Source organism: Cupressus sempervirens, chromosome 3 (genome assembly GCF_028749045.1).
Source record: "Cupressus sempervirens isolate cs-2001-9-10 chromosome 3, ASM2874904v1, whole genome shotgun sequence".
NCBI classification, from domain to species: domain Eukaryota; kingdom Viridiplantae; phylum Streptophyta; class Pinopsida; order Cupressales; family Cupressaceae; genus Cupressus; species Cupressus sempervirens.
Window position 1 is genome coordinate 351,722,900 of NC_143120.1, and position 25,383 is coordinate 351,748,282.

A 25,383-nucleotide genomic window follows, 5' to 3' on the forward strand; every position below is an offset into this window, starting at 1 on the left:
GAGATGGAACATACAATACATCATTGAATGTGCCACCTTGGATGCCAACTGAACCTTTCCCGCAGATTGTTAGGGTAGTGTTATATTCCCCACGAGAATATGAGGAATGGGAGAAGCCTCAATAGTGGAGAAGACCCGTTGAGAAGATGCCATATGGTGAGAAGCACTTGAATCCAGTATCCAAGGGACCTGGGAAGGGGATGCAATGGATGCCCGTAATGCATGACCTTGTCCACAATCCGGTGTAGATGTCGAAGAGATGGAAGAAGACTGAAAGGTAGACCCCTGTGAGGTAGAAGAGGATGGAGAGGAAATAGTGCTTTTCTAAAGAAGAGTTTGCAAATCTGCAAGCTGTTTCTCATAGCCATCAAATCTCTTTTGAAAACAATGTGACAAATCACGAGGTCCTTTTCGACAATAGGAACAGGTAGGAGTCTCAGTCTTCTTTATCTCCTTCTTAGAAGAAAATGATGGACCAAAAGAGTGCTTAGAAGAGGAATATGATATCTGCTTCGGCTTCGGCTTCTGTGTATCCTGAGGTGACTTGGCAAGAAATGCCTGTGACTGTGAACCTGTAAGTGAATCCATCTGAGTGAGCTTAGCCTACTCACAAGTTAACCTGTCACAGAATGTCTCAAAAGAGGGCATAACATTTCATGCACCTAGAGCATCCATAGTGGAGTAGAAGGTAGAAGTGAAAATTTGATAAGGACCTTGAAGCTTTGAGAGTATCAGAAAGGTACACTCATCATCTGACTTTGTCTTTCCAACAACCTGTAAAATAGATCGAAGAGACTTGAATTTCATCAAGAAGTCCTCAATGTTGATGAATGATTCAGGAACCAAGGAGGTGAATTCTGCATCTATTTATAGAACCCTAAACTAATTCATTGTGCCAAACAAGGTGGAAAACTTGTTCCACACAGCCTTGGGTGTAGTCAAACCATCCAGGTGAAATAGTAACCCATCTGAAATATTCATGACAATGAGGCCCATTGCCTCATCCATCTTATTGCGCTGCATAAGAACCTCATAAGGCCTCTGTAGAACTGGCTGAGCCGCATCGAGGCATGACCATAACCCCTTTGCCATAAGCAATCTGGTCATCTGTCCTTTCCAAGTATGGTAGTTGTGAGGTGTAAGGCAAGCGATAGAAGAGTTCGCCATTGAGAGAAGAAGATGGAAGTAGAAGGGTCGTTTCTGAATTAAATGACAGAAATGAAAATGCACCACCCCACAATGTAAATCTATCCCTCGTAAACCAAAGAACCAATTAAGGAAAGCACAAAAAATGAGAAGAAAACTTGGACGCTAGATATAGAGAGGGAGGAAATAGAAGCCTCTACTTCAATGCCAAAAACAGGAGCTCAAATGACCTCGTAACAAAAAGAAACTTGCATCATCGTCTCCAGCTTGGAACCAGCTTTCTAGCGCTTCTTTCGGATCAAAAAAGACCTCCGTATGCTCAAGTTATGGGCAAAAAACGAACTGCTCCTCCAAAAATAAGCTCTCTAGAAAATTACAGGTATGAGAAAAAATTTGATGGCCATATGGCCCTCTGGGAAAAAAATCTGGTCGCTAGAAAATGATGTCAGCCTCTGGAAAATGACATTAGCAGGTGCAAAATCCTTGTGGTCAAAATGTGATGTTAGCAGTGGGCAAGGTGACATCACCTGTCAAAAAAGTGATGTCATTGTGTTGAGATGTGATGTCAGCAGGCCAGGTGGTGGTCGGGCGTTGGCAGTGGTTGCCAGGCGGTGTTGTGCTGGCGACGGTGGTCAGAGGGCGGCGTGCCGGCGGCGGCTGAGCGCAGGCCAGGCCATTGGTGGTGCGCTAGCTGCGGCGGAGCATAGGCCGGCTAGTGGCCATTGGGCAGAGCTAGAGATTTTTTAATTTTAAAAATTTTCTTCTCGATTTTCGTATTGGTACGGCCCTCGGGAGGCCAATTTTTTTTCAGAGGCTACGGTAGCCAAAATTCACAAATTTTATATGAATTTTGACTACTTCCGAAGCGCGATGGCGGCATCCATTTTTGCCCAAAGTGCACCAAAAATAGGCGCCTCCTGATTGAAGAAAAAACCTCGAATATAGTTGGGGTTTTTGTCTTCGAATTGTGGCTTCAAAGTCTCCAAACCAAGCAACAACAAGGAAGCTCTAATGCCATGTAGAAGTTGTGAAAACCAACTTTACAGTTCTCCAAGAACACCTACATGCAAATACCCTGTGCTGAAGAGAAACCAGAGAAGGAAAAAGTAGAGCTTGGAAAATCTCAACGGAGAGAGCAAAAATGTATTCCAAGATTATGACAACGAAAATACAAAAGGTGAACGAAGCCCTAAAGCCTAAGAAAGCTAGGTTGCACATTAATAATTAATATAAGAATTAATTATTAATGCACCTAAGAGAAAGCTTAAGCACTAAAGAGTAATAACTTAACTAATTAAATAAAAAAGATTTAAGTGGTAAGAAAGCAAAATATTACTCTAACAGTCGTCAATAATGAGATGTGATTAATACTTGAGAACATGTGACAAATATTGCATTTTATTGCTTCTTTTCACATTGCTCAATTATGATGCAGTCTATTAATTGTTAAAATGACACCACCTTATCCAGCAAAAGCAAACTCCAATTCTTGTTTGTGTTTGTCCTTTCCACATTGTCTTTTCTTTATGGCTGGACATATGTTTCCATGTATGGGAAACACGTGTTTGATTTATGTGTTGCAATGATGGTAGTTCATTTGAAGAAATGAGAATGTGGTGTGCCTGCTCACCTTGTCAATCACCTTTTGACACTTCAACCTACTTTTAAATCTATGGAAATCCTTTAAGAAAAGGCAAGAGGAAAAATTAATGGATGTAGGAAAAATCTTTGAAATCCTTAAGTGATGAGAAGATATTTTATTTCCTAAATGGATATAGATCCCTCTACTTCACAAATAAAAGTGGGACTTCTGTAAATATCAAAGCCTTGAGATTTCAATATGTTACAAACTCTCGAACACTATAAATGAATTGAGTTCACATCATTACATGGGGTGTTTGTGGAATGCCAAAGGGATATTTAAGGAATATTGAATCTTCTATTTTTATATGGCCTATTTATATAAACTAGCATTTGCATCAAAAGATGATGCAATATTTACGCTAATAGTAACATATAGGAATTACAGATGGGAGTAGTAATATAAATTTATAAAATCAAAATTACAATCGTAATAATTCTAACCCTAACCTAATGGTCTTTGGCAAGTCATTTTTTGCTTTTAGTATCAAATATCCCATAGACAATGTTAACTTTTTAATAAATTATCACTACTTTACATAGTTTAGTTTTAACAGTTAATAATCTTTTTTTGCTAGTAATATATGATTTTAAAATATAATAAAACAATACATTTAGATAATTACATAAGAGGGCTAAACATCTTTACAACAATAACATTCTTAAAAACAACCAACTTCCTAAACCAACAAACACTATTATATACATTCTAAACTCGCCCCTAATAAGCCACATCGGCGAAATTACATAAGGCTAAACAACTGCTACATCATGGGCACCAAAAAACATAAAAATTGTCTTCCGTGACAAGCCATTGAGGACTTGACATCAACACTCATTAACATCACACTAGGGTTCGAAACCGCTGACCTTCACAAACCTACTGCAATTCTATTTCGCGACTTCCTCCATGCACCACAACTTCATCATGCTCATCACTTCATAGGCTCGAATCCCCCTTCCATTTCTTCAGCGTCATCGTTGCAAGTGAGATTCTTAAAATGCCCCACCCCTTTCCATCAAAAAGATTCAAGCATTCATATTTTTAATAAAAAAATTAATCTTCCACTTTATCTTTCTTAATTCGCACAAAGAAACCCGCCTATCTCCAAATATTTTAACGCCATCAGCATCAGCCCAAAAAACAAAAATCCAAACCGTTTGCAGTGCGTCACACATTCTGAAAAAACACCCTCACCATCACTCTTCAACATCAAGGGGTTGTTGATCGATGATGACGAGGGTGTGAGCCACATGAAGCCCTTTGCTTCTTGAAAAATTTGAATTTCCTTTTTAAAATTCTCTCATGCCATAACAATACTTGCCTTATCAGCTCGCTAGTCATAGGGCCACCATAGAAAGGAGTAATGACCCACCTCCAACCCTTCATTTCAATCATCAAAACATTTGCTATAATTGAACCCGAACCCAGAGGCAGCCCATTCCAAAAGAGACTCCACACCCACAATCAATTCTCTAGGGATGAGCAATGCCATCACCCATTGCACCACTTCCCATCAAACAATTAATAATCTTAATAACCATGAAAATTAAATTACTAAATATAACTTTTGTTATTATTATTATTAAGATTGATAAGTACGAGATATTTTCCATTGCTTTTAAAATTGTGATATTGCTGTTAGGATTTAATTGTGTAGTTTTTGAGTTAAACTCTACACAGTTAAATCCTTATAGCAATATCACATTTATCAAGATTTTCTTCCAAAAGTAGAATTTCTATATTTGAGATATTTCTATATTTTTCTTAAAATTTTGACAGCATGTTATTAAGTATATGTTAGTATAGACTAAACAAAATAACTCGTTTGAACTTTTGATGAAGTACTAAACTAATTGCATTAATGGATATCTTAATTTCAAAATTACAAACTCTCTGTCCAACTACTTGCAAGCATGTTCAAATGCCTTCTCAGGTGCCTCCACAATGAGAGAACTCTTCTCAAGAGTTCACATTCCTTTGAAAATTTTAATAAAATATTTTGGATATCCTCATTTATTATAGGAAATAAAAACAAAGAAAAAGGTATACTAACCCCACTATTGTTTCAAAAAGTTATGTATTTTATACTACATCATTTTCATCAATATCTAACTCAACTACTTTCAAACTTTACTTTCATGCGGTGACACCGAATATTATGTAAGATGCATCCAAACAAATTGTTATACAAAGAAAACCAAAACTTAAAGATCTTATATTTATAATAGCTCACATAGTAGAAATTTAAAATTATAAATAGACATAAGATATTGAAAATGTCCAATAAGAATACAAATTGAAAATGTGAGATTCAACTTGAATACCTATCAAACCTACAATAGAATTTAACCATGGGTACCACCACCAACCTTATTCTGATAATAGCAGTGTAACACGAGGACGCGTCCCTTCCCCAAAACTGGGCCGTCTCGGAGATGGGGACGTCCCCAGGACTAGGGGATGGCGTCTCAGCATTTCAGGTGGCGCCACTTAGAGCGCCACCTCTGTCGGAGACAGGGAGATTTCTCCGAAATGGTGAGACGTCTCCTATGTGTGGGTGTGGGGGGACGCGACTAAGTCTCCTATATTGCAAGGGGATGCAATGAAGTCTCCTTTATTGCGGGGGGACGCAACAGAGTCTCCTTTATTGTGGGTGTGGGGAGGCTTGTAGTTTTTGTTTGCATTATGATATTATATACTTATTTTGATATCATGATTCATGGCACATGATACTTATTGTAATCATCTTTATGTGATGACTTATGAGTCATGACTCATATGATCATTGATTACTTTTAGATAGTAGAATCTAGCTATTCATACTATTGATCTGAAGACTGATATATAGACTAATAGTTGCTGATGTCCAATGTCAATGTTCATTGTGTTTGTCATTTGATCATGAATCATGACGTTCCAGTTCAGAACTTCAATGCAATGTTCAATTTTAATTTTTTATTGTTATATTGTATAATTGTAGTACATATTTTCATAACTAGCATTTTAAGTACCATATATATAGTATATACATCCTTGCTCCCCCCGCCACCCCTTGTCCATTGTGGCCGTCCTCGTGCCGTCCCCAAATCAAGGCCCCTCTGTCCCCTCATCCTGCCGTTCCCCCATCTCGCAGGGCAGTGTAACTATGGATAATAGATTACTTTTGGCATGACTGACAAGTGAACATATAAATCACCTATGCTTTTCCTTTATATATCAGTCTGGCAGATTTATATCACAAATCTGACAGTTTAAATTAAGGAGACTCCATGTGCTTTTGAAAATTTTCTGCATCATGCTAGAGATATGCTATATTTCAAATTATAATGGAGAACTACCAATCAAATGGCGGGGCCCTGACAGAGTTCTGGGAAGAACAGGACAATAGTTAGCACGATGAGTATGAAATATCTGATTATCTGAGAAAATATGGGTAGATTGTTTCGGCAAATACAATGGCTCCAGATGCTCAGCACCTCACTCTTCTGCATGTTGTGGCGAAAGAGGACTTCAGCAGAATGCTGGCGGAGTGCCTAGACATCATAGTAACTAATGATCTACAAACAAATTTTGCGTAAGAAGTTAATTGAGCTACTGCTGACAGAAGTTCCTTTTTATGCCAAAGCTTTCGACAAATATAACACTATAAGCTTTATATGACTAGAGAAACACAAATACATTGAGACCCCAAATCAGTACAATTGGAATTTTAGATGCCCACAAATTTAAAGCTTTATGTAGTCAACTCCAAAAACAAGATATGGAATGTACATAGCATGGGGAGAAATGCAACAACTTAGACCAAACACAATTAAGATAAAACAATAAATCCATTGCACAAAACATCAATAATGACCAGTCCAGCAAAAAGGGCACAGGCTCTTAAAAAATCTAAAAAATAAATCATAGAACATAATGTAATAACCGGCTCTGTACACTAAACCCAGTTCCTAATTTGTTTACTTGTCAATTTTAGTGTAACCACAACTATTTTCTCAGATTTGTTTCAAGACAAGAAAAACTAAATGATAGTTATACCCGAAGTCTCAGATGTTATACCAATTTAATACTACCAAAGATTGATAAATTGCAAAGGCATTATGAGTGAAATATATGTTCACTGTTTATGCTGAAGTCCTCTGTTGGGTTTCACTCCACAAACACAATAGCCATACCCAAAACATTCAAATTTAACATAACAAAAACACCATAGCAACCATGTATTAATCTACCATACCACCAATAAAATGAAACTATAATGTGAATTACATACCTCAAAGGACAGTTTCAAAACGGTATGGCCAGGGCTGCAGGGCAGAGTGGAAAGTACGTTCCGTTTCTGACTAGTAAAGTTGGGAGGCATCTGTATAGTTATAATTGTCGTCCAGTTGGTTGAACCAAGTTGGTAGCAGGCCAGGGCTGGGTCTGTGGTTGATCTGATTGTTACCGTGATCTGGATATTGTTGGCATAATAAATGTTGCAACAATACGACCAAAATGCATGGTCTTGTCTGTGGGAAACATGATTGGTTCATTGAAATCAGACAGATTCCATAAATGTTGACATTAATGAAGCCTGAGCTACTTTGAGTGAGCTGTACTTCAAAACAGATTTTCTTTCCCCCAATCGCAAACCTCGTACTTGATGTTGCACCGCCAGCAGCAGCACTGCCTGTAAACTCTTGAGTGTTCATTTTTTGAGTAGCACAACCAAAATGCATGACCTTGTCTGTTGGAACACATGATTGGTTCATTGAAATCAGACAGATTCCATAAATGAAGCCTGAGCTACTTTGAGTGAACTGTACTCAATACAGATTTTCTTTCCCCTCATCACAAACCTCGTACTTGACTCTGCACCGCTGCTGTTGGTAGCATACATAGCAGCAGCACTGCCTGAAAACTCTCCAGTGTTCGGTTGTTTGAGTACCCAATTTGATATACCCTGAAATTGGCATATAATCAAATCCTATTCGAAGCCAAAAATTCAACTAAAAGATGCAACTGCCAATATTGACAAAACAGCCATCGACGAAGGACTTTAGATATTTACATATGTATGAAAAAACAAAACGTAGTATTCACATTGATTGTGACATCATATGTTGGCTTCGAGATGCCACATAAGGAGTTGGCCTAATGCCAATTTTTAATTAGCCAAAGCTGACCGGGAATCATGTCACCACTTTGTGGCAGTCCTTTGGCAGGCAGTTCTGTTTGATGAGTGAGACATTACATTTTCCAGTCGGACTATGCTGTATAATAGCCCATTGGCTAATTATATATATAATTAAATACAAATATTGTAAGTTATAACTTATAATAATGAATTTAGCTACTATTTTTAGGCCTATATATATATATATATATATATATAATTTTATAATGTTTCTGTCCAGACAGACCCAAACCGAACCCAACAAAAATATTTTGCTTCCACATACTGAAACCTGAACTGACAACTTCCCAAATTATATATTTCAGTTTCACCTGATTTGCAATGATTGTAACTATCTGTTTTGTAGAACCAGTTAAAGGGCATCTTTCAGCTATATATTCCCATTTGACATTGTTTCTTGTCATTGTGAAGTAAAATTAATTTGACCATGGAGGTGTGATCTGAAGTGCACCAATCTTCCTAAGTTTCAGTTTAACAATCCAACTTGTTGTTGACTTTGTTGTGCAATGTACCACTGGAGTTATTTGTGTAGCTATTGCAATACTGCTTGTCTTCTCATGTCCTTTAGCAATTGCCAATTACAGAGAGAAAACTATGTTGTTAACATTGAATACTAATTTCGTGTAAAATTAGTCTTGTTGAACAACACTGTTTATTTGTGTTATCAATATGGGTGCAGACAATAGATTTTGTGCAAAGTTAACATAATTTTTATTATTCTCATTCCTGCATTACACTATTTCACTATTATTTGTTTGCGAGTTTCATTATAAGTTTTCTGTTCTAGCTGGAACTGATTTCTTTCAGTTTTTTTTCAGCATGCGTTAGTCCTGCTGACACAAATGCAGAAGAAACTCTAAATACTCTAAAGTATGCAAATCGGGCTCGCAACATTCAGAATAAGGCTATTGTAAGTGGCACTTTGGCCATATTTTCCTTCCTTGGATATCTTAGTTTAGTTTTGTAACAATGGTTTTACTTTGATGCTTTCATTAATTGGTTATATTCATGGTGTGCATTTTCTTCCAGGTCAATCGCAACCCAATGGCTGCTGAAATGCAAAGAATGCGACATCAACTAGAGTATTTGCAAGCGGAACTTCTTTGTTCTCGTAATGGAGCTTCTTCGTCTGATGAGCTGCAGGTAATTCGAATCCTAGTAAAATAGGTAGACCTCTACATTCTTGCTATTAATTCAAGTCTAAGTCTCCTCATTGTATCTCCTGTATTTATGCAGGTTCTTAACCATAAGATCTCACGGCTTGAAGCAAGCAATGCAGAACTGCGTCAGGAGCTTGAGGAATGTCGCTTAAACTCACAAATATTAGCCGATCGTGCAATGGAAGCACAGGTTTATTTAATTTCTTTTTCCTAGCTTAGTTGTTCAGTGTTAAACTTGTTTCACACTTCTTGCATTGGTTTTCAGGAAACTACGTGCTATTGCAACTTTCCAAATGATATCCAGATGTAAATAGGCAGTACCATAGCTAACTATAACAAAGCAGATAATTTACAATGAAATTCCTCATCCCAGTAAAATCTCCAATTCCATTTCACAGTACAAAGGTTTCTTCTGTGTCCAATTTGTTGTTGGAAAAGTAACCATGGGTTTTGATTTCATGTCTTTTTCGGAACAAACATATCATAATATCTTGTGATCTGGAGGGGTTCCAATTTCATTTTTTGACCGAAGTGTTTGCTGTAGAATTTGGTTTTGAGGGGCACTATGTAGTTATATTTTTTGAGGTTATTTGTGATTTTATACTACATGCGTTAGTCTCTTAATTGTATTTTTTGTGATCACATCTCTCTTCATGCTTGGGATTAAGGTTGAGAAAGATCAATTGAGCTTCAAAATAGAGCAGTTACGCAACGGGAAAACATGGAAAGAGATTGATGATGCCAATCAAAGCCAGGTATGCAGATATGAATAAATATTGTTTCTACATGTAAATAATAAGTGATAATTACCAAGTTTTGAGCAAACTTAGAATTTTTTCTTTACATTAACAGGCTTGGATTTTGTCATTTGTCTGCAGGATGTGAGTTTGATTAAAAGTTACTTATCAAAGATACAAGACCTGGAAAATGAAGTCCAGCACCTACAAGCTGCCACAAATATTCAATCAACAGGAACTATAAGACCTAGCTCTTTGGTTGGTTGTCTTGATATTGAAGACAGTGCATTAGAACCATCTCATGAAGTCTTAGGAGGTAAGGTTTACTTCTTTTTCTGGTCCTTTTGTTCCGTCGAGTGTTTCTTTTAAGATTAATTAATATTTTTGTATCAGCTTAATGAATTTAGAGATAGGCTGTCTTGTTTTCATCCTTTCGTTCAAACTCTAGTTTCGTAAAGAGTTGCTTTTAAGGCTAATATATTTTCTATATTGCTTGTTATACTTAGTACTGTTTTTTATTTTCATCTCCATCATTAACTAGGATTGAATCATTGATGTACTTCCCAAATCATAAGTTTGATTCCTCTGTAGGTGAAGAGTCAAGGGAAGGGGAAGAAGAAGAAGAGACTGCAAAAGAGCTTGAACATTCTTACCTGCAAGATACAATGGGAAAAGAATTACAAGAACTAGATAAACGGCTGGAGCAGAAAGAGGTATGACAACTGACAACCTTCTATATATTTGTAAATGATTTTCTTTGTGTATTTGTTTGTTAAAGATCTGCTTACAACTTTACAATTTACATTGACGATAGACATGGTATATATTTTCGAAACATTTTTCTAGATAAGATCTATCAAGTTTCCACAATCAATGAATATGAATGCAGATGTTTCTGGATATTAAAACTTAAATTGTTGCCACAGCTAGGTAAAGTAGTAAGAAATTGGTTTGGAACCTGCGGCATTACCTAAGAAGATTATTTATTGATCCAGTGAGCCTTGTCTGTTATAGTTATAGATGCTGCCTTGTTAAGATGACATTTATTGTAAAAGGTAAGTTGATTTTCAGATTACTGTCTTTTGAATTGTTGGTGTGTGTTTCATGACATAGACGACATTTAATAAAATACCAGGGGCACTCTATCCTCTCCTGATCAAAATCTTCGATGTCATAAACAGAGACTGTGTGATCACAAAGATGATTGTAAAGTTCCAATTGCATGTCATTTTTTTATTCAGGATAGACTCTTATAGTAGGATGATTTGCTGAAAACCTCCAAGGGAACTTATGTGGCTATTCATGATTTTATCAGTCAACTTTTGAATTTCGCTTTGAGGATTTTCTAGGTTTAACAAAGATTTCTGAAACAAAAGTGCAAAAGAGCATAGGTTGAGAAGATAATTCTATGAACTATAATGGAGACAAGGCTGCAAAAAGAGGGATCCGAAACCAATCTTTTCTTTGCCAAATTCAGCAACTCCAACATTTGAACAATGAATATAGTAATAGAAGTATGAACCACAAGCATACTTGAAAATCAGCCAACTATCAAAAGTATGAATGTATTGATTCCACAATGAACTTTCTCATCAAATCCTTCATTTAATTTCACAATTTGAAAATAAATGTGCTTTGAGTGAGAGACGAGAAACAATGCAACTTGCAAGAGATATTAAATTCACCAACAATTGAACAATGAATTTACTCAAGATGTGCAAATGAAATGAGATGGTTTTATATAGTAGTTCAAAAACAAAGGAAGGGGCAAGATCAACTTAAGGTCAACAACCAAGATGTAGACAACTAAACCCTAATTAGGGTTTACAATGATTATCCAATGAGAGCCACTGAAAAGTGAATACCTCAAATGGAGCTTTCTTCTAGTAGGAAGATAATGTCAGATTCATTGAATTGAAACTATTTGATTGGTGGAGATAGGTGGTAGCTTCCTCAGCATGCTTATCTCTGTGAATGAAGTTGGCTTTGATCAATTCTTTGGGAATTTGGGATTTTAGAAAAATACTCCCAAATTGCATCAAGTTTAAACCTCCTTAAAGTTGGATTATTTTTTCCTCTTTTAAATAGAAGTCCCTTTTATAGTTGACATCCCTACACTTGGTAAAATTTGTTCATGACAATGAACTTGCTTTAATTGTGAAAAATTGGGTTTATAAATAAGGTGGAAATCAGCACTTTCAATTAAACAATATTTCTCCTTGCATGAGTGAATTTCATCACATTTCTTGTACTTTCATGCTCGGAGGGTGGAATTTGATGCACTTTAAGGAATCTTCCACACTTGGATGATTTTTTTCTTGCCTTTGAATATTGCTTCTCATGGTGACCCGTTGGACTTCTTCTAGAATTTTCCTTGAGAAAACTTGGTGCTACCTTGTGGATTTGACCATGCCTTAGACAATTTCTCATCTTTAAATATCATCTTTCCTTATATTGTTTGGATTCTCTTCCTTTGGTCTTGGTCTTCAGAAATCTAGGTTGGTTGTAACATTTCCTTCATCTCGGTCTTTAGAAATCTAGGTTGGTTGTAGTGTTTCCCTCATTAGACCTGCACAACATCATTGAGAAAATTGTCAATAACTTATTACAATGACTTCAACAATCTTACCTTTAATCTGGAATTGACCTGATGATTTTTGAAAATGACAGTCTCATACTTGGAAATGCATTTTTAGGTCTTAACTATGAGTAAATTTCCTTAGTTGTCGGATTCGTCCCAGATAGACTGGTTTCGGATTCGGATCGTATCCGAATTCGGATTTAGGCTTGGATCCTTGAGGATCAGGCAGGACTGCGGATCCTGATTGATCCATAGGCAGGATTGAGGATCCTATCTGTATCCTCAAGGATCCAAGCCACAACCCGAGGATCCAACGTGGATCCACGGCAATACAAGGCACAAAAACATAAAACAATGGGCCCAAGTTAAAATTTTAATGTTTTTTTTTGCTTTAGACCCTAAAAACGACCCTTTTATTCATGATGCAAGTTCATTTGCTCTCTATTTTTCTCTCTATATTTTGAATTTTCATAATTTCATTTTGTAATTCAGTAATTCAATGTGAATGTGTTGATCATCTTTATAATCGTGAAAATAGATCAATTATCAAGTATACTAGATTCATAGATCCATACTAGAATCATAGATTCATACTACGAAATGATTTAGTTTTAGAATTATGTACAATTCTCTTTTATTTTACACAGACACACACACACACATGAATCCTCCACAAATCATAATTGGGGAAAAAAATTCAATGTGAATGTGTTGATCATCTTTATAATTGTGAAAATAGATCAACTATCAAGTATACTAGATTCATAGATCCATACTAGAATCATAGATTCATACCATGAAATGATTTAGCTTTAGAATTATGTATATTTCTCTTACTTTTATTACACACACATACACACACACAAATCCTCCACAAATCATACTTGGGAAAAAAAAATCCTTAATCCACGAATCTGATTCACAACTTTGCATGGATTGGAATTAATATCTTTTTAAAAACTTACCGATTTTTTACAACTTTTCATGTTAATTCCGTAACTCTGAAATCACACAGGTCCGATTCTAGCAGATCGTACAGATTTGTTCATGCATGAAATCCCTTATTAATAAAGCTCTCTATATAATTGTCTTTAGCCTAGTTGTGATCGGCGTCTCCTTTAGGCATTGTTGTTAAAGTCTAAACGTGATCAAATTAGTTAGTTTAACACTAACTAAATGTTTTCTCCACTGGATGCTGATTTCAAGGAAAGCAATTAAGGCCGACGAGAGAGGGACATGTCCTTTCGTTGCTATATTTATATAGGGTGTGATTGTGGATAAAGAAGGACATGTCCCTTAGTTGCTATATTTATATAGGGTGTGATTGTGGATAAAGGACACACATTAAAAACTAAATCTGTTCCTTTAGCATTCATTGCCTCATACGAATTATAGCAGAAATAAATATATTATTGCAGAACTGCACATCAGAGGAAGAGGACTTAATATACCATCCATTATTGATAAAGACCATCTTCAGCAATAGCAAAAGCATTACATCAGTTAGATTTATAGCAGAATTTGCAGAAACTTTACATTTCATGAACTGGAATTAGGATTTTTTCACAACTTTTTCCCATGGAAATTCTTAGGGATTTTTCACAACTATGGGATTTTTTTTCAACTGTCCATGGATTAATTATTGTACAACTTCAGATTTTACAACATTCCATGGAAATTAATTTTTCACAACCTTTCATGCGAATTTGAGAAACTTTCTTCACTGATTTTTTCGCATTATATTGAAATCAACCTCATTGAATCTATCCCAATCCTGAGAATTTTTAGATTAAAATTGTAATATCCCAAAGTGGATCTTTGCTCGATTTTTCCCCAAAATATATTCAGAACTAAAAATATGCAGATGTATTACAAAACACAATAGAAACCAGTAGAAACTCCAACAAATATTAAATCGTTCTTTCTCAAAATGATACTCAGGATTCAATCATATAAAAGTGCATTATAGACTCACAATATAAACTAGAAAACTCTCATAAAACTCCTCAAAACAACGTTATTGCATTATACAACAGCAATATAATAATCACCATTCACAATACAATCTTAAACACAAAATTTACAGTCAGATTGGACCACTAAGATAAAAACTTGTAAGCGCATATGAGACACCTGAAGTGACGTCTCCACAGACAATGGGTTTGCGTCCATTGTTTGCCGGTACAAGGGGCTATGTCCTCATACTGGCTGAAAGCTAAAGCTTCCGAATACTCTCACAAGAGAGAAACTGAAATCTGAATAATAAATCAAGCATGCCAAAAGAATGAGTCCCATCTCCTTTTATCTTCATAGCTGTAACTCTTCGACTCCCTTCCTGGCCTTTCGTCTTATCTCTATTTGTCCTATTTAGCCCACTTTATAATACTAAATTGACCTTTTATAATTTGAGTTTACGCTCTCTAAGTCAATTTTAATATTATACAAATATGTCTATAACTTTTCTAATGTCCCAAAAAGGGGACGCTACAAAAATCTAGAATTTGATTTGAAACTCTCCTTCAAGTCAGCTTATACTGAACCTGTCAATTATATTAGAAAATCTTATGAAAACTTTCCAGAAATTTAGGAAAATTGCCTGAAAATTGGAAGAATATGGAAATTTGAATGGAAATCTGTCTTCAACTTCTAGCAAACATGAAAACTCTGATGAATCCTTGCTTTGAAATCAGAAAAATGTTGCCAACTCTAGAGTTTTGATTTGACTTGTGAATGGATAAACATCAAGTCTATGTATATATAGGAATCATTGATAGTCAGAAACAGGTCGACTTCCTTGCTTTATTGCTTTATTTAACTTCTCTTGAACCTGGTCGATCCTCTTGGATAAAAAAATATTTTTGTCCCCCTTTTTGTTTTCTTTATGCTTTCTTCTAGAACTACTTTAGGTCAATCTTCATCTTGCTTTCTTTTAGAACTCCTTCAAATTGATCTTCACCTTGCTTTACTCTAGAACTTCTTAAGGTCGTGACCCCTTCATGCTTCTAGAATCTTTTCCAAGTGCGGGAGTGCTTGATGTAGGATTGAGGATTTTTCCAACACTTCGTAAAACTTCAAAAACTCCCTAGGTGCTGGGCAGACTTTGGTGTGAAACAAGGAATTTTCACTTTTTGTTTTGAGTGGACATCTGTCGAGACTAGGAGTTTTCCTTCTCCTTGGGTAGACTCCATGCTGACTTGTGAAGTTTTCATGCACTTGGGAAGTTTTTCCTCGCCCTGGCAGAGTTCTTGTGAATTTAAGGGATTTCCTCATGGGAGAGGGCAGACTTCTTGACCGTGACTTGAGGATTTTTCATAAATTCTTGGGTGGAGTTCAGGTCTAAATGGGGGTTCTCAAGCTTGGAGGGTGTAATATAAAATATAATAAATAAGTATAAGAAATTCCCTTTCTTATACTTAAGTTATATTCTATTCTATGTATATATTGTCAGGACGTTTGATAGTAGTTTCAGATATCAAGTTATAATGGTGATTCTAGATTTTAGATGATCCTAAAATTTTCAGACAGCCAAATTGTAGTATTCAACATGCTTCTATTAGTGTTCTTTTCTTCTGACTTTTCCAAGACATACCAAAACAAGGATTTTCCAAGAATTTTCTCATCTTTTCTTGGACTGGAGTCAAGAATCTGCACGACTTTCCACGCTTTCATAATTTTCTTAGTTGTAGGTGCCACCTCTACCTTTCCCAGAAACATAAACATCTAAAAATAGAAATTTCAAAAGAGTAAAAATGTAGATTAAACAAAAGCAAACCCTGATTGGCCAAAAATGAAACTTTTGGAAAAGCAAAAACATAAAAATCAACTTTTCCTAAGAAGTAAAGAGTTGTTAGAATTGACCTCAAGCAATATCAATCTTGTCCCTTAGCCCTTCTGAACACTTTTGTGGCTTTAGAATACACATTTGGTCATGTTATCTTCCTTCTACATTTTAATGACACTCATGAATTTGGCAGAACTCTAAGCATTGAACTGGCAAGAGACCAGAGACTAAAACTGGAACACTTAAACAAAACCCTAAAAAGTGAAAAATTGACCCCATTTGCATTGGGCTGAAGACATGTAGTATTCAATGGACTAGTTCAGACAAGTCAAACATAGCTGTTCAAATCTTGCATAATTTTAGAACTGTAGATGTCATAATCAAGGTATTTTTATTGATAACCATTTCTTTATTATATTCACTTCTAGAAAGCCTGTGTTTTCAAACTTTTTGAACAGTCATATGGGTTGTTCAACAATGCAACTCAATTGTTTCTCACAATGCAAATGCTGATTAAAAAATCTCATAATCACTTTCGTTATCCCTTTTATTCTATATCAAGTGTAGGCAAACCTTACTTTTCGGTAGAATTTACAATTTTATCCTTGGCCAACAACTAATGAACCTAAATCTTCTTGCATTTGTTTTCTGCAGGCAGAGATGAAAATGTTTGCCAAGGGTGACACAACAGTGCTCAGGCAGCATTTTGAGAAAAAATTTATGGAGCTCGAAGAAGAGAAGAAGGCTTTACTGGTATTTTTTTGTTAATGAAGCTTATAATGTTTCTTTTTAATATTTCATATAAATATGCCTAATTCATGTTGAATGACAGAAAGAAATGGAACGACTGAAAGCTGAACTTGAGAGTATCTCAAATACGTCTGATGAACATACACAGAAAATGCAAGAAAGTTATATTCAAAAATTGAAGGCACTTGAGACTCAGGTATAGAATTGAACTACTGCATCTTTGTAGTTTTCTGATTGGAATAAAGAGAGGGAATGACAATGTGCCTTCTTTTTTTCTCATGCTTAGATTGATTTTATATTCTGTAGATATCTGAACTCAAGAAAAGACAAGAAAATCAAGCACAACTTTTGAAACAAAAGCAAAAAAGTGATGAAGCAGCAAAACGATTGCAAGAAGAAATACAACGAATTAAGACACATAGGGTATACTTCTAACTTGTTAATTGAGGGCAGCATGCTTTTTATTTTCAAAACTTTCTAGATGTAAGATTAACTGTTCATTTTTTTTATTTTAATAATTGGTAAGGTACAACTGCAACATAAAATGAAGCAAGAATCTGAGCAGTTCCGGTTTTGGAAAGCTTCTCGTGAGAAGGAACTTCTTCAGGTATTTGTGAGATGGTTTATTGATTTCTTTCATACTTTGCCAATTCTTTGTTTGACCTAGAGAGACACATCATTTGTACATGCATTTGATGCCTAATCATACAATGCATTCCAACACCAGGGTATAAAATCAAGTACCTGACATATGTACCCCAAATAGTTGGCAATTAATCGATGATTTTAAATGTGATTAGAGGGTCAAAAGTAGGGACTGCAGTATGAATGTACATAGATCCCATGGTAGAGCTCCATGTTCAAAAGAAGCCACATGCATCCAAATGACAAAGTCTAAGATGCCACTCCTTATCCATCCTACAGTTGCTTGCCATATTGTTGGCTTAAAACATGATGAACTCAATTGATGGGTATGCAGAAGTACCCCTTTTAGGTTCACCTAGGTACGGTTATGCTCTCCAGTATGCTGTTGGAGCACCCTAGGGGTGCGGGTGCATTGTGGGTATGCACATGTGTACTCAGAGTGCCCCGGGGCACTAGGGGTGTACCCTGTGTGCATCTGGTCATACCGGGGTCGTACTCTCAAGCATAAACTCTATCAATGAGGGAGGAAATAAATATTTTAAAGATCAGATGTTAATTTAAAAGCTAAATATTTCAGGAATCACATCCAATTTATAGCATGTCTGAATAGAAAAAATGATTATTGCAACAACATCTTCCCTAACAGATTGAGGGATGTGATAAGAGCAAATTATAAGAATTTAAAAAGATATAAAACAAATGAGAAACCTGGTCCCAAACAACGGCTTCCCTGCATACACTTACACTATACAAAATGAAAAGATTCATTGTCCTAGAAACTGGTATTCTACAATAGCAGTAGTAGTGAAAGCCAAGTATCCATGTGTGAAGATTTGAGAAGTAGAAATTAATAAAAAACTTGGCACATCCCGTTTCTAAAAGCAGCCACACCCCTGGCACATTTCTTTAAAATATACTCATCTTGATATTGGAATAGGACCTTAATTGGGCCTTTCTAATTAAGGTCCTATTCAAGAAAGCAGCTTTAACAAGGATAGGAATAAACAATAACATTGAGATGTATATTTCTTCAAATTTATAAATTATGATTATACATATATACTTACACACACCATGTACCCAAACCCGTTTTTTTGTTGTTGCTCATATCCACATACCGGATTCTCATGCCCGTATCCATACCAGCAACTTATACGAATTCCAAAGGATTATTATCATAATGAGATAGCTGTCCTATAACCAAAGCTAGGTTTCCAATAAACACCCACACGAATTAACATTCCAGTAAATGCAGCTCACATGCAAGTCAACAAAACCTTCTCCATCTTGCAAGTGCTTTCCATATTGTTCCCTTAAACGTGATCAACTGTAAGAATACCATTTGAATAAGGATTAAAATTTAATATTATAATGAGAGTCTTGTATAGCCCAAATCTAGGCTTTGGATTAATATGCAAGAATATGCAACCCGAATAAGGATTAAGATTTAATATTATAATGAGAGTCTTGTATAGCCCAAATCTAGGCTTTGGATTAATATGCAAGAATATGCAACCCATGCAGAAATAACACACAAGTACATTCAACTCACACGCAACTCAAGGAACCAACTTATCTTTGATACCAATTGCTTTAAAAATCAAATACATGCATTGTCCATAGTATGTACCAGCAAACCAACCTGTAATACAGGCACAAAAGATTCTCCTTTTCCTGATTTTGTTTGGTATTAGACACACAAAGATTCATTATTTACCTAGAAAAATAATTACTGAAAATGAATAAAAGAAGACCCAGAGTTGAAATTTGTGCTGAAGGATTATGTCGATCATGTTACTCCAAAAGACATGAGTTTGTGCTTGTCTAGAAAACATGTTAATCTTTACATTATTCTTAAAATCTCAGTACAATAATTTCCTTCTGGAGTAGAAGGTGATATGATGGTGTATTTTACACTGAGCCGCTTTCAACATCAAATAGATTCATTCCACAGGAAGCTGACCCACTGTGCATGTCATTAGAATGTATTATAAACATAGTAACGAGAATTACAGTGATTCACGCGATTCGGTGATTCGATTCAAGCCAAACGATTTTTTGTGAACTGGTGAATCAAATCAGGGATAAAGGGTTTATGAAATAAGTTACTAAATTTCAAGGATTTTTTAAATTTGTCGATTTGATTCCGATTCATGGCCAATTCCCGATTGGATCTGGCCTTGCTAATTCCGTTTCTTGTTACTTCGATTATAAACAAACTGTGTCTTTTGATGCTGATGAGCAAGAGACCTTAAGAGGTCACCATGATGGCTAATAGTTTGTGCTTGTGCATGCTGCAGTTCATGTTTTGTAAATTTAAAGAACCTTTTTTCAATCTTTATTATAATATCAAAGAGGTTATAATTCCAACTTAAGATGGCATATGAAAAAATGTTTGTTGCTTGCTTTGAATAGCTTAAAAAAGAAGGGAGGAGAAATGAATATGAGATGCATAAACTCCAAGCATTACACCAACGGCAAAAGATGGTAAGGATAAACCAATTTAAATTTTTATATTTATAAACAACAAATCTATGTTAATAAATTCTAATCTCTATTTATCACATTGGAAGGTTCTTCAAAGGAAAACTGAAGAGGCTGCCATGGTTACTAAGAGGCTAAAAGAGATCCTGGAAGCTCGCAAAGTTTCATCACGTGATGCCACTGGTAAAGACTGTTATTTGCATTGATGGAATAACTTTTGATAAGTAGGAGATAATTTGAATAACTTTTGTTTAACAAATTTGATTTGTTTTCTGCAGGAGGTGCTAGTGGGAGTGGTCAGGTAATTTTGAACAGATTTTGCTGTTATGAGTTTGTTTTAGACATCAAATTTGTTAGACTAGTTCTGATGATACTCCTGACTTGTACTAAAGGTACTATTATGATGAAAAAAGCATTATACAATTCCAGACCACAGATGCTAAATCTTGAATCTTCTTCTTTTTTGGCTACATGTATTAAATCGACAATTCTTTCTGAAGTTCAGCATTCTTAGGGACAATTTGCTCTAGTATATTTTATGTTAAACCTATTGTATTGTATATTGTTTTGCAATGAACATGGTTACTGTGTTCCAGACAAATGGGAAAGCCCTGCAGCATTCCATTGAACAAGAGCTAGAAGTTGTTGTTCGTGTACATGAAGTTCGCTCCGAGTATGAAAAGCAAACTCAATCGTAAGAGCCAAATAGCCAAATGACCCCTCCTTAAATCACCACATGCTTGTATGATTTATTAATGCATGACAATACTGGTTTTGATACAGGAGAGCTGAAATGGCAAAAGAGCTAGCTAAACTACAGCAAGCAAATGAAAGGTGCGATGTTTTGTAATTATCTGTTCATTATGTCCAGGTAGCATCAATTTCTTTTATATTTTATAAATTTATTGTTATACTTGTGTGTTTACCGCTGCGGGTATTGCAGTGGTGGTACTCCTTCAGCCTCTCCACGTGCAAGAGAGGCGAGGATGAAAGTTCTTGAAGAGATGCTGAACAATAGTTCTGCAGTCCTTGTGAACATGGCATCCCAACTGTCTGAAGCAGAAGAACGTGAGCGCACTTTTATTGGTGGGCGAGGTCGTTGGAATCAGTTGAGATCAATGGGTGATGCAAAAGTTTTACTCAGTTATCTGTTCAACATGGCAGCTAGTTTAAGGTATTTTATTATTTATTGATCACCCATTCAGTTTTTATCTATAATATTATATGCTGACCATTGAATGTGTTTGTACATTTCTCACTGTTATATTCATTTTTGAAGAATTACAAGGATAAGACATTTGTGGACAATGCTGCGTCGTTTTTGTTATTGGATTGATGAGTTTACTGACAGTTTGAATATTTGGTGGAGATAATATTGTATTGGTTTATAATATATTATTATTATTATATTCTTTTATTGGGTTGATGGGTTTATGAACCTTTGAATTTTTTTTGAGATAATATTGTGTTGGTTTTAAATACTATATTTTTGATTGGGTTGATGGGTTTACTAACAGTTTGAACATTTTTTTGGAGATAACATTGTGTTGGTTTAAATAACATATTATTTTAATTTACTGGCTAGGTTGATGAATTTACCGACAGTTTGACTCTTTTTTGGAGATAATATTTTGTTGTTTTTAAATAGCATACTATTTTAATTTAGTGACCTGGTTGATGGGTTTACTGACAGTTGGAATATTTCTTTTGGAGATAAGTGTGGAGTTTTTAATCAATATATTATTTAATTTACTGACTGGGATGATGGCTTCACAGGTGCCAGTTACAAGACAAAGAACTAGAGACTCGGGAGATGAAAATAAATTTGCACAAGCTTAGCTCTGCATTAAGACAGAGTGATGCTCAAAGGGAGGAACTAGAGAAGAAATTGCGGTCAAAGGAGCAGGTAGATTTTGATTTATAGGCTACACCATTCTTGCTAATTGGATTGAGCATTGTTATACATTTCAAGAGATGTTTTTGCTGGCATCTCTTTGCTAATATTTTCTAATTATTTGACAGGTTAGCTTAGGTACTCACAAACATCCAAACAATTTGAATTTTGTTTCATCCCAACCAGAGGGACATTTTGCATCAAAACAGCCACAAAACCAAGCATCTGTTGTTGACATTTCAAACACGTGGAACGAGAGTTTCCCTTATGATTTACGCAAGGCATGTCTACCAGAGCGATAATTTTCTCTCAGTTATTTTTGCTGTGCATTTTTAATTATCTTCCAAATATGCAAATTTTGGACAATTAAAATACTTTATATGTATAATCATAAAGCAAGCATGGTGCAGTAAAAATTGCTTTGAGTACATTTTTTGTATATGCCTTTTGTATTTTGCTTTTGAGTATTTCTCTATCATAACACACTAACGAGCTTTCTTTTTGCTATCTATTTATCCGCATAGGCTTCACGCATTTCCCAGATGTACAGCTTTCCACCCATCGATGAGATTGACATGTTAGAGCAGGAAGATATGGACACCTCAAGTGATGATCAATCTGATGACGAGGATGTGGATTGGGCTGAAGATTTAGAAGAAGAGCATGCAACAATGAAGAAGAACAAGGTCTTTATGGGGCTAAAAGGGTCTAAACCATTAGACAGGAAGTCAAGTGGCAGTGTAGGAAGTGATTTGCAGGATAATGGATCTTTGGGGCGTTCCCAGGGTGACACTGTGTGTGGGGAAAATGAAATTAAATCAAAATCAGATGCTGAGGGTTGCTGCACATGTAGTCGTGTCTCAGGTTGTAAGACTATGAAGTGTGGATGCAAGGCTGCCGGTAGTTTCTGTGGGCCTAGGTGTGGATGCAAGCTTAACAAGTGTGCAAACAGGGAAAATATGGAGATGGAAGTGGAGCCACTGACTATGAATGATATGGAAGTAGCAGAATCTGTGGAGATTCTTGGAGTGAGCAAGGTGCAGCAACAAAACCATGGAAAGGATGAGATCAAGAGGGCTGACAACAACATTGGAGATGGCTTGACTGAAACCAAGGCTCTTGCTGTGCATGGAGCATCATTGCTAGAGAATGCATTAAAAGAATCACTTTCAAGGCAGGAGGTACATGCTGATTCAAATAGAGATCAGGAAGTGGCACAAGAACAGAATGTTGGCCACCGTAAACCGTTAACTGATATTGGCAACACTAACGTATGCCTGCATTTTGTATTTACTCTTCTGTTCCTTAGTTATGTTTTTTGGTTTGGATATCATATTGTAGTTACTTTCATTATATATTAATTACACTGCCCTTTTTCTCATACCAGGTTGCATCTCAAGATCAAGCTAATTCTAAGGCCAACCAACGGAAAAAATGGAAGAAACCACAGATTCAGATAGTGGAAGTTGCACCTCAATCTAATGCCCAGGTCAAAGATACAATGGCAACAACAAATACAAAGTTAGATACTCCTGCTACCTCCTTGGCTAGTAACACATCTTTGTCTGCAAGGCCCATCTCACATACTGCAGAGGAAGCATCGAATACCTCTGTTCAAGAATCAACTATTTCTCTAAAATTGCCAAGGAGCATGCACAAAGGTGCAAGTGCCATGACAAGTCCTTTAAAAACACGAAATACCAGTGCTTCAGAAGAAAGTGGTGGTACTGCAAATGGTCCTGGAAGTCCGGGAAAATGTGGTCGAGGGATGAATGGAAAAGAGAATTTGAGATCCAAATAACTTATTCAGTTTTGGTCTTTTTTTTTTCTGTGGTTTCAACCTACAGTGTTTTCTGCAAGACTGCGCTGTACATAGCTTGCCAACCGTTCCTGTCGAGGAGGATGATTTATGTTGGTAAAAGAGGGCCCGTGGCTTAGACTATTTGATATATGTCAAGGAGAATGATCTATGTGCAGACCTCTCTTTACAATTTGACTTGACTATTTGAGATGCTCTTACTCATCGTACACAATCATGGCATTTTTTCCCAAAATTGGTTGTACTGCAGTTGTATGGTGTACATAATAGAGACCAAGTTCCCTGGTTTCAAATTGGATGATTATGAGCTAGTATTGTATCAGGAAGTTGGCAGAGAAACAGTGGACTGTATTCCTAATCAACTGTTTTTCTATTGCAATATTGTGGAAGTATTTTTTTCGCTGTGGACTTGTTAAGCTATTTAGTGTTAAAATTTTGTAATGTATATATTCACTTTCGATTGTTGGATAGAAATAGTAAATTAAAAGATGATCACTGAATGCTGTTTCATATGGTGAAAGTAGTGTAACATATTTTGAGCCAAATTGAATGAACAGTATGATAGATACGTCATCAAGGTGTATAATCATAGAACAAACGACTAAGAATTATTTAAATAGAAACTTCACCAAAGGTATTCCAACATTTGAGAATGTGAATGGTATAACCTAAGAGAGCCACGAAACACTTTCTAGTATAAAAGTTACCTTCCACACATAACATTTGGGGTGCCCTAGAGGTAAGGGCATAGCATAAATCTTGAAATAGAGCTGAATGGAAGTATTTCAATGACGTCGACAATTCCGAACAGTCTTGAGACCACGAATCAATGACATACATTGTTCTCAGCCCTCCTGTTATGAATCTGTTTCGGAAAACCAGCCGTTTTGAGCAGTTTTGTTTTATCAAAAAGTTGATGCAGAGAAGTGTCATTACTGCAGAAAATGCACTCAAATAGTTGTAACAATCTTAATTTGACCAATCAAAATGATTTTGTGGCATTGTGCGATCATTTATTTTTGTTGTGTCATAAAAGTTAAAACAACAATATGCATATTTAAACACCAAACATCACAAGACTTGTAACGTTTAAATTCTGATTAACTTGAGGAAAAACAGAATCGTACTTCACCCGTCTTCATCTGGTTTAATATCGTATAAGAAAGAAATGATCGGTTACCATATAACAGAGTCCTACAGTACTATTCTTCATCTGTTAAAATATAAGAAAGAAAAGTGACCAGTTTAATAATATCAAGTCCTTAAACTTTATAAAGTGTGCATAGGTTACGAGTAAGCATCAACTTGTGAACATAATCATCGTTATAGGGTATATTGGGAGCTAGGAATTAGTATATCGTTCCTAGGTTACAGTATGTTCTCATTGGATTAGTTTATTAGTTTATTTTTGTGCAAGTGTCATGTCCCCATTTTTTGGTGACAGTTCGATTTAATTAAATTGATTAACTTGGTTGTCCAAAATAATGAATATTTTATGAGGACGACTAATTAATCATTTTAATTAAATAAATAAATGATATTAAGTTAATTACTTATAAAGT

At 35.7% G+C, this 25,383-nt stretch overlaps 1 protein-coding gene across 1 annotated transcript in view; it reads left to right on the plus strand.

Moving 5' to 3' along the window:
• Nucleotides 1-24,221, plus strand: part of LOC149566434 (kinesin-like protein KIN-4A) — a 45,521-nt gene extending 21,300 nt beyond the window's left edge. The window contains exons 9-28 of the mRNA XM_089819788.1: nt 8,789-8,880; nt 9,000-9,113; nt 9,207-9,320; nt 9,799-9,885; nt 10,009-10,183; nt 10,459-10,580; nt 16,884-16,982; nt 17,062-17,175; nt 17,286-17,402; nt 17,506-17,586; nt 20,040-20,111; nt 20,198-20,291; nt 20,387-20,409; nt 20,705-20,802; nt 20,892-20,942; nt 21,052-21,282; nt 21,885-22,014; nt 22,131-22,283; nt 22,527-23,273; nt 23,390-24,221. Coding sequence (XP_089675914.1) covers nt 8,789-8,880; nt 9,000-9,113; nt 9,207-9,320; nt 9,799-9,885; nt 10,009-10,183; nt 10,459-10,580; nt 16,884-16,982; nt 17,062-17,175; nt 17,286-17,402; nt 17,506-17,586; nt 20,040-20,111; nt 20,198-20,291; nt 20,387-20,409; nt 20,705-20,802; nt 20,892-20,942; nt 21,052-21,282; nt 21,885-22,014; nt 22,131-22,283; nt 22,527-23,273; nt 23,390-23,803 — 3,128 coding nt within the window. The 3' untranslated portion in view covers nt 23,804-24,221. The remainder of the gene's footprint in view (nt 1-8,788; nt 8,881-8,999; nt 9,114-9,206; nt 9,321-9,798; nt 9,886-10,008; nt 10,184-10,458; nt 10,581-16,883; nt 16,983-17,061; nt 17,176-17,285; nt 17,403-17,505; nt 17,587-20,039; nt 20,112-20,197; nt 20,292-20,386; nt 20,410-20,704; nt 20,803-20,891; nt 20,943-21,051; nt 21,283-21,884; nt 22,015-22,130; nt 22,284-22,526; nt 23,274-23,389) is intronic.
• The last annotated feature ends 1,162 nt before the right edge of the window (nt 24,222-25,383 follow it).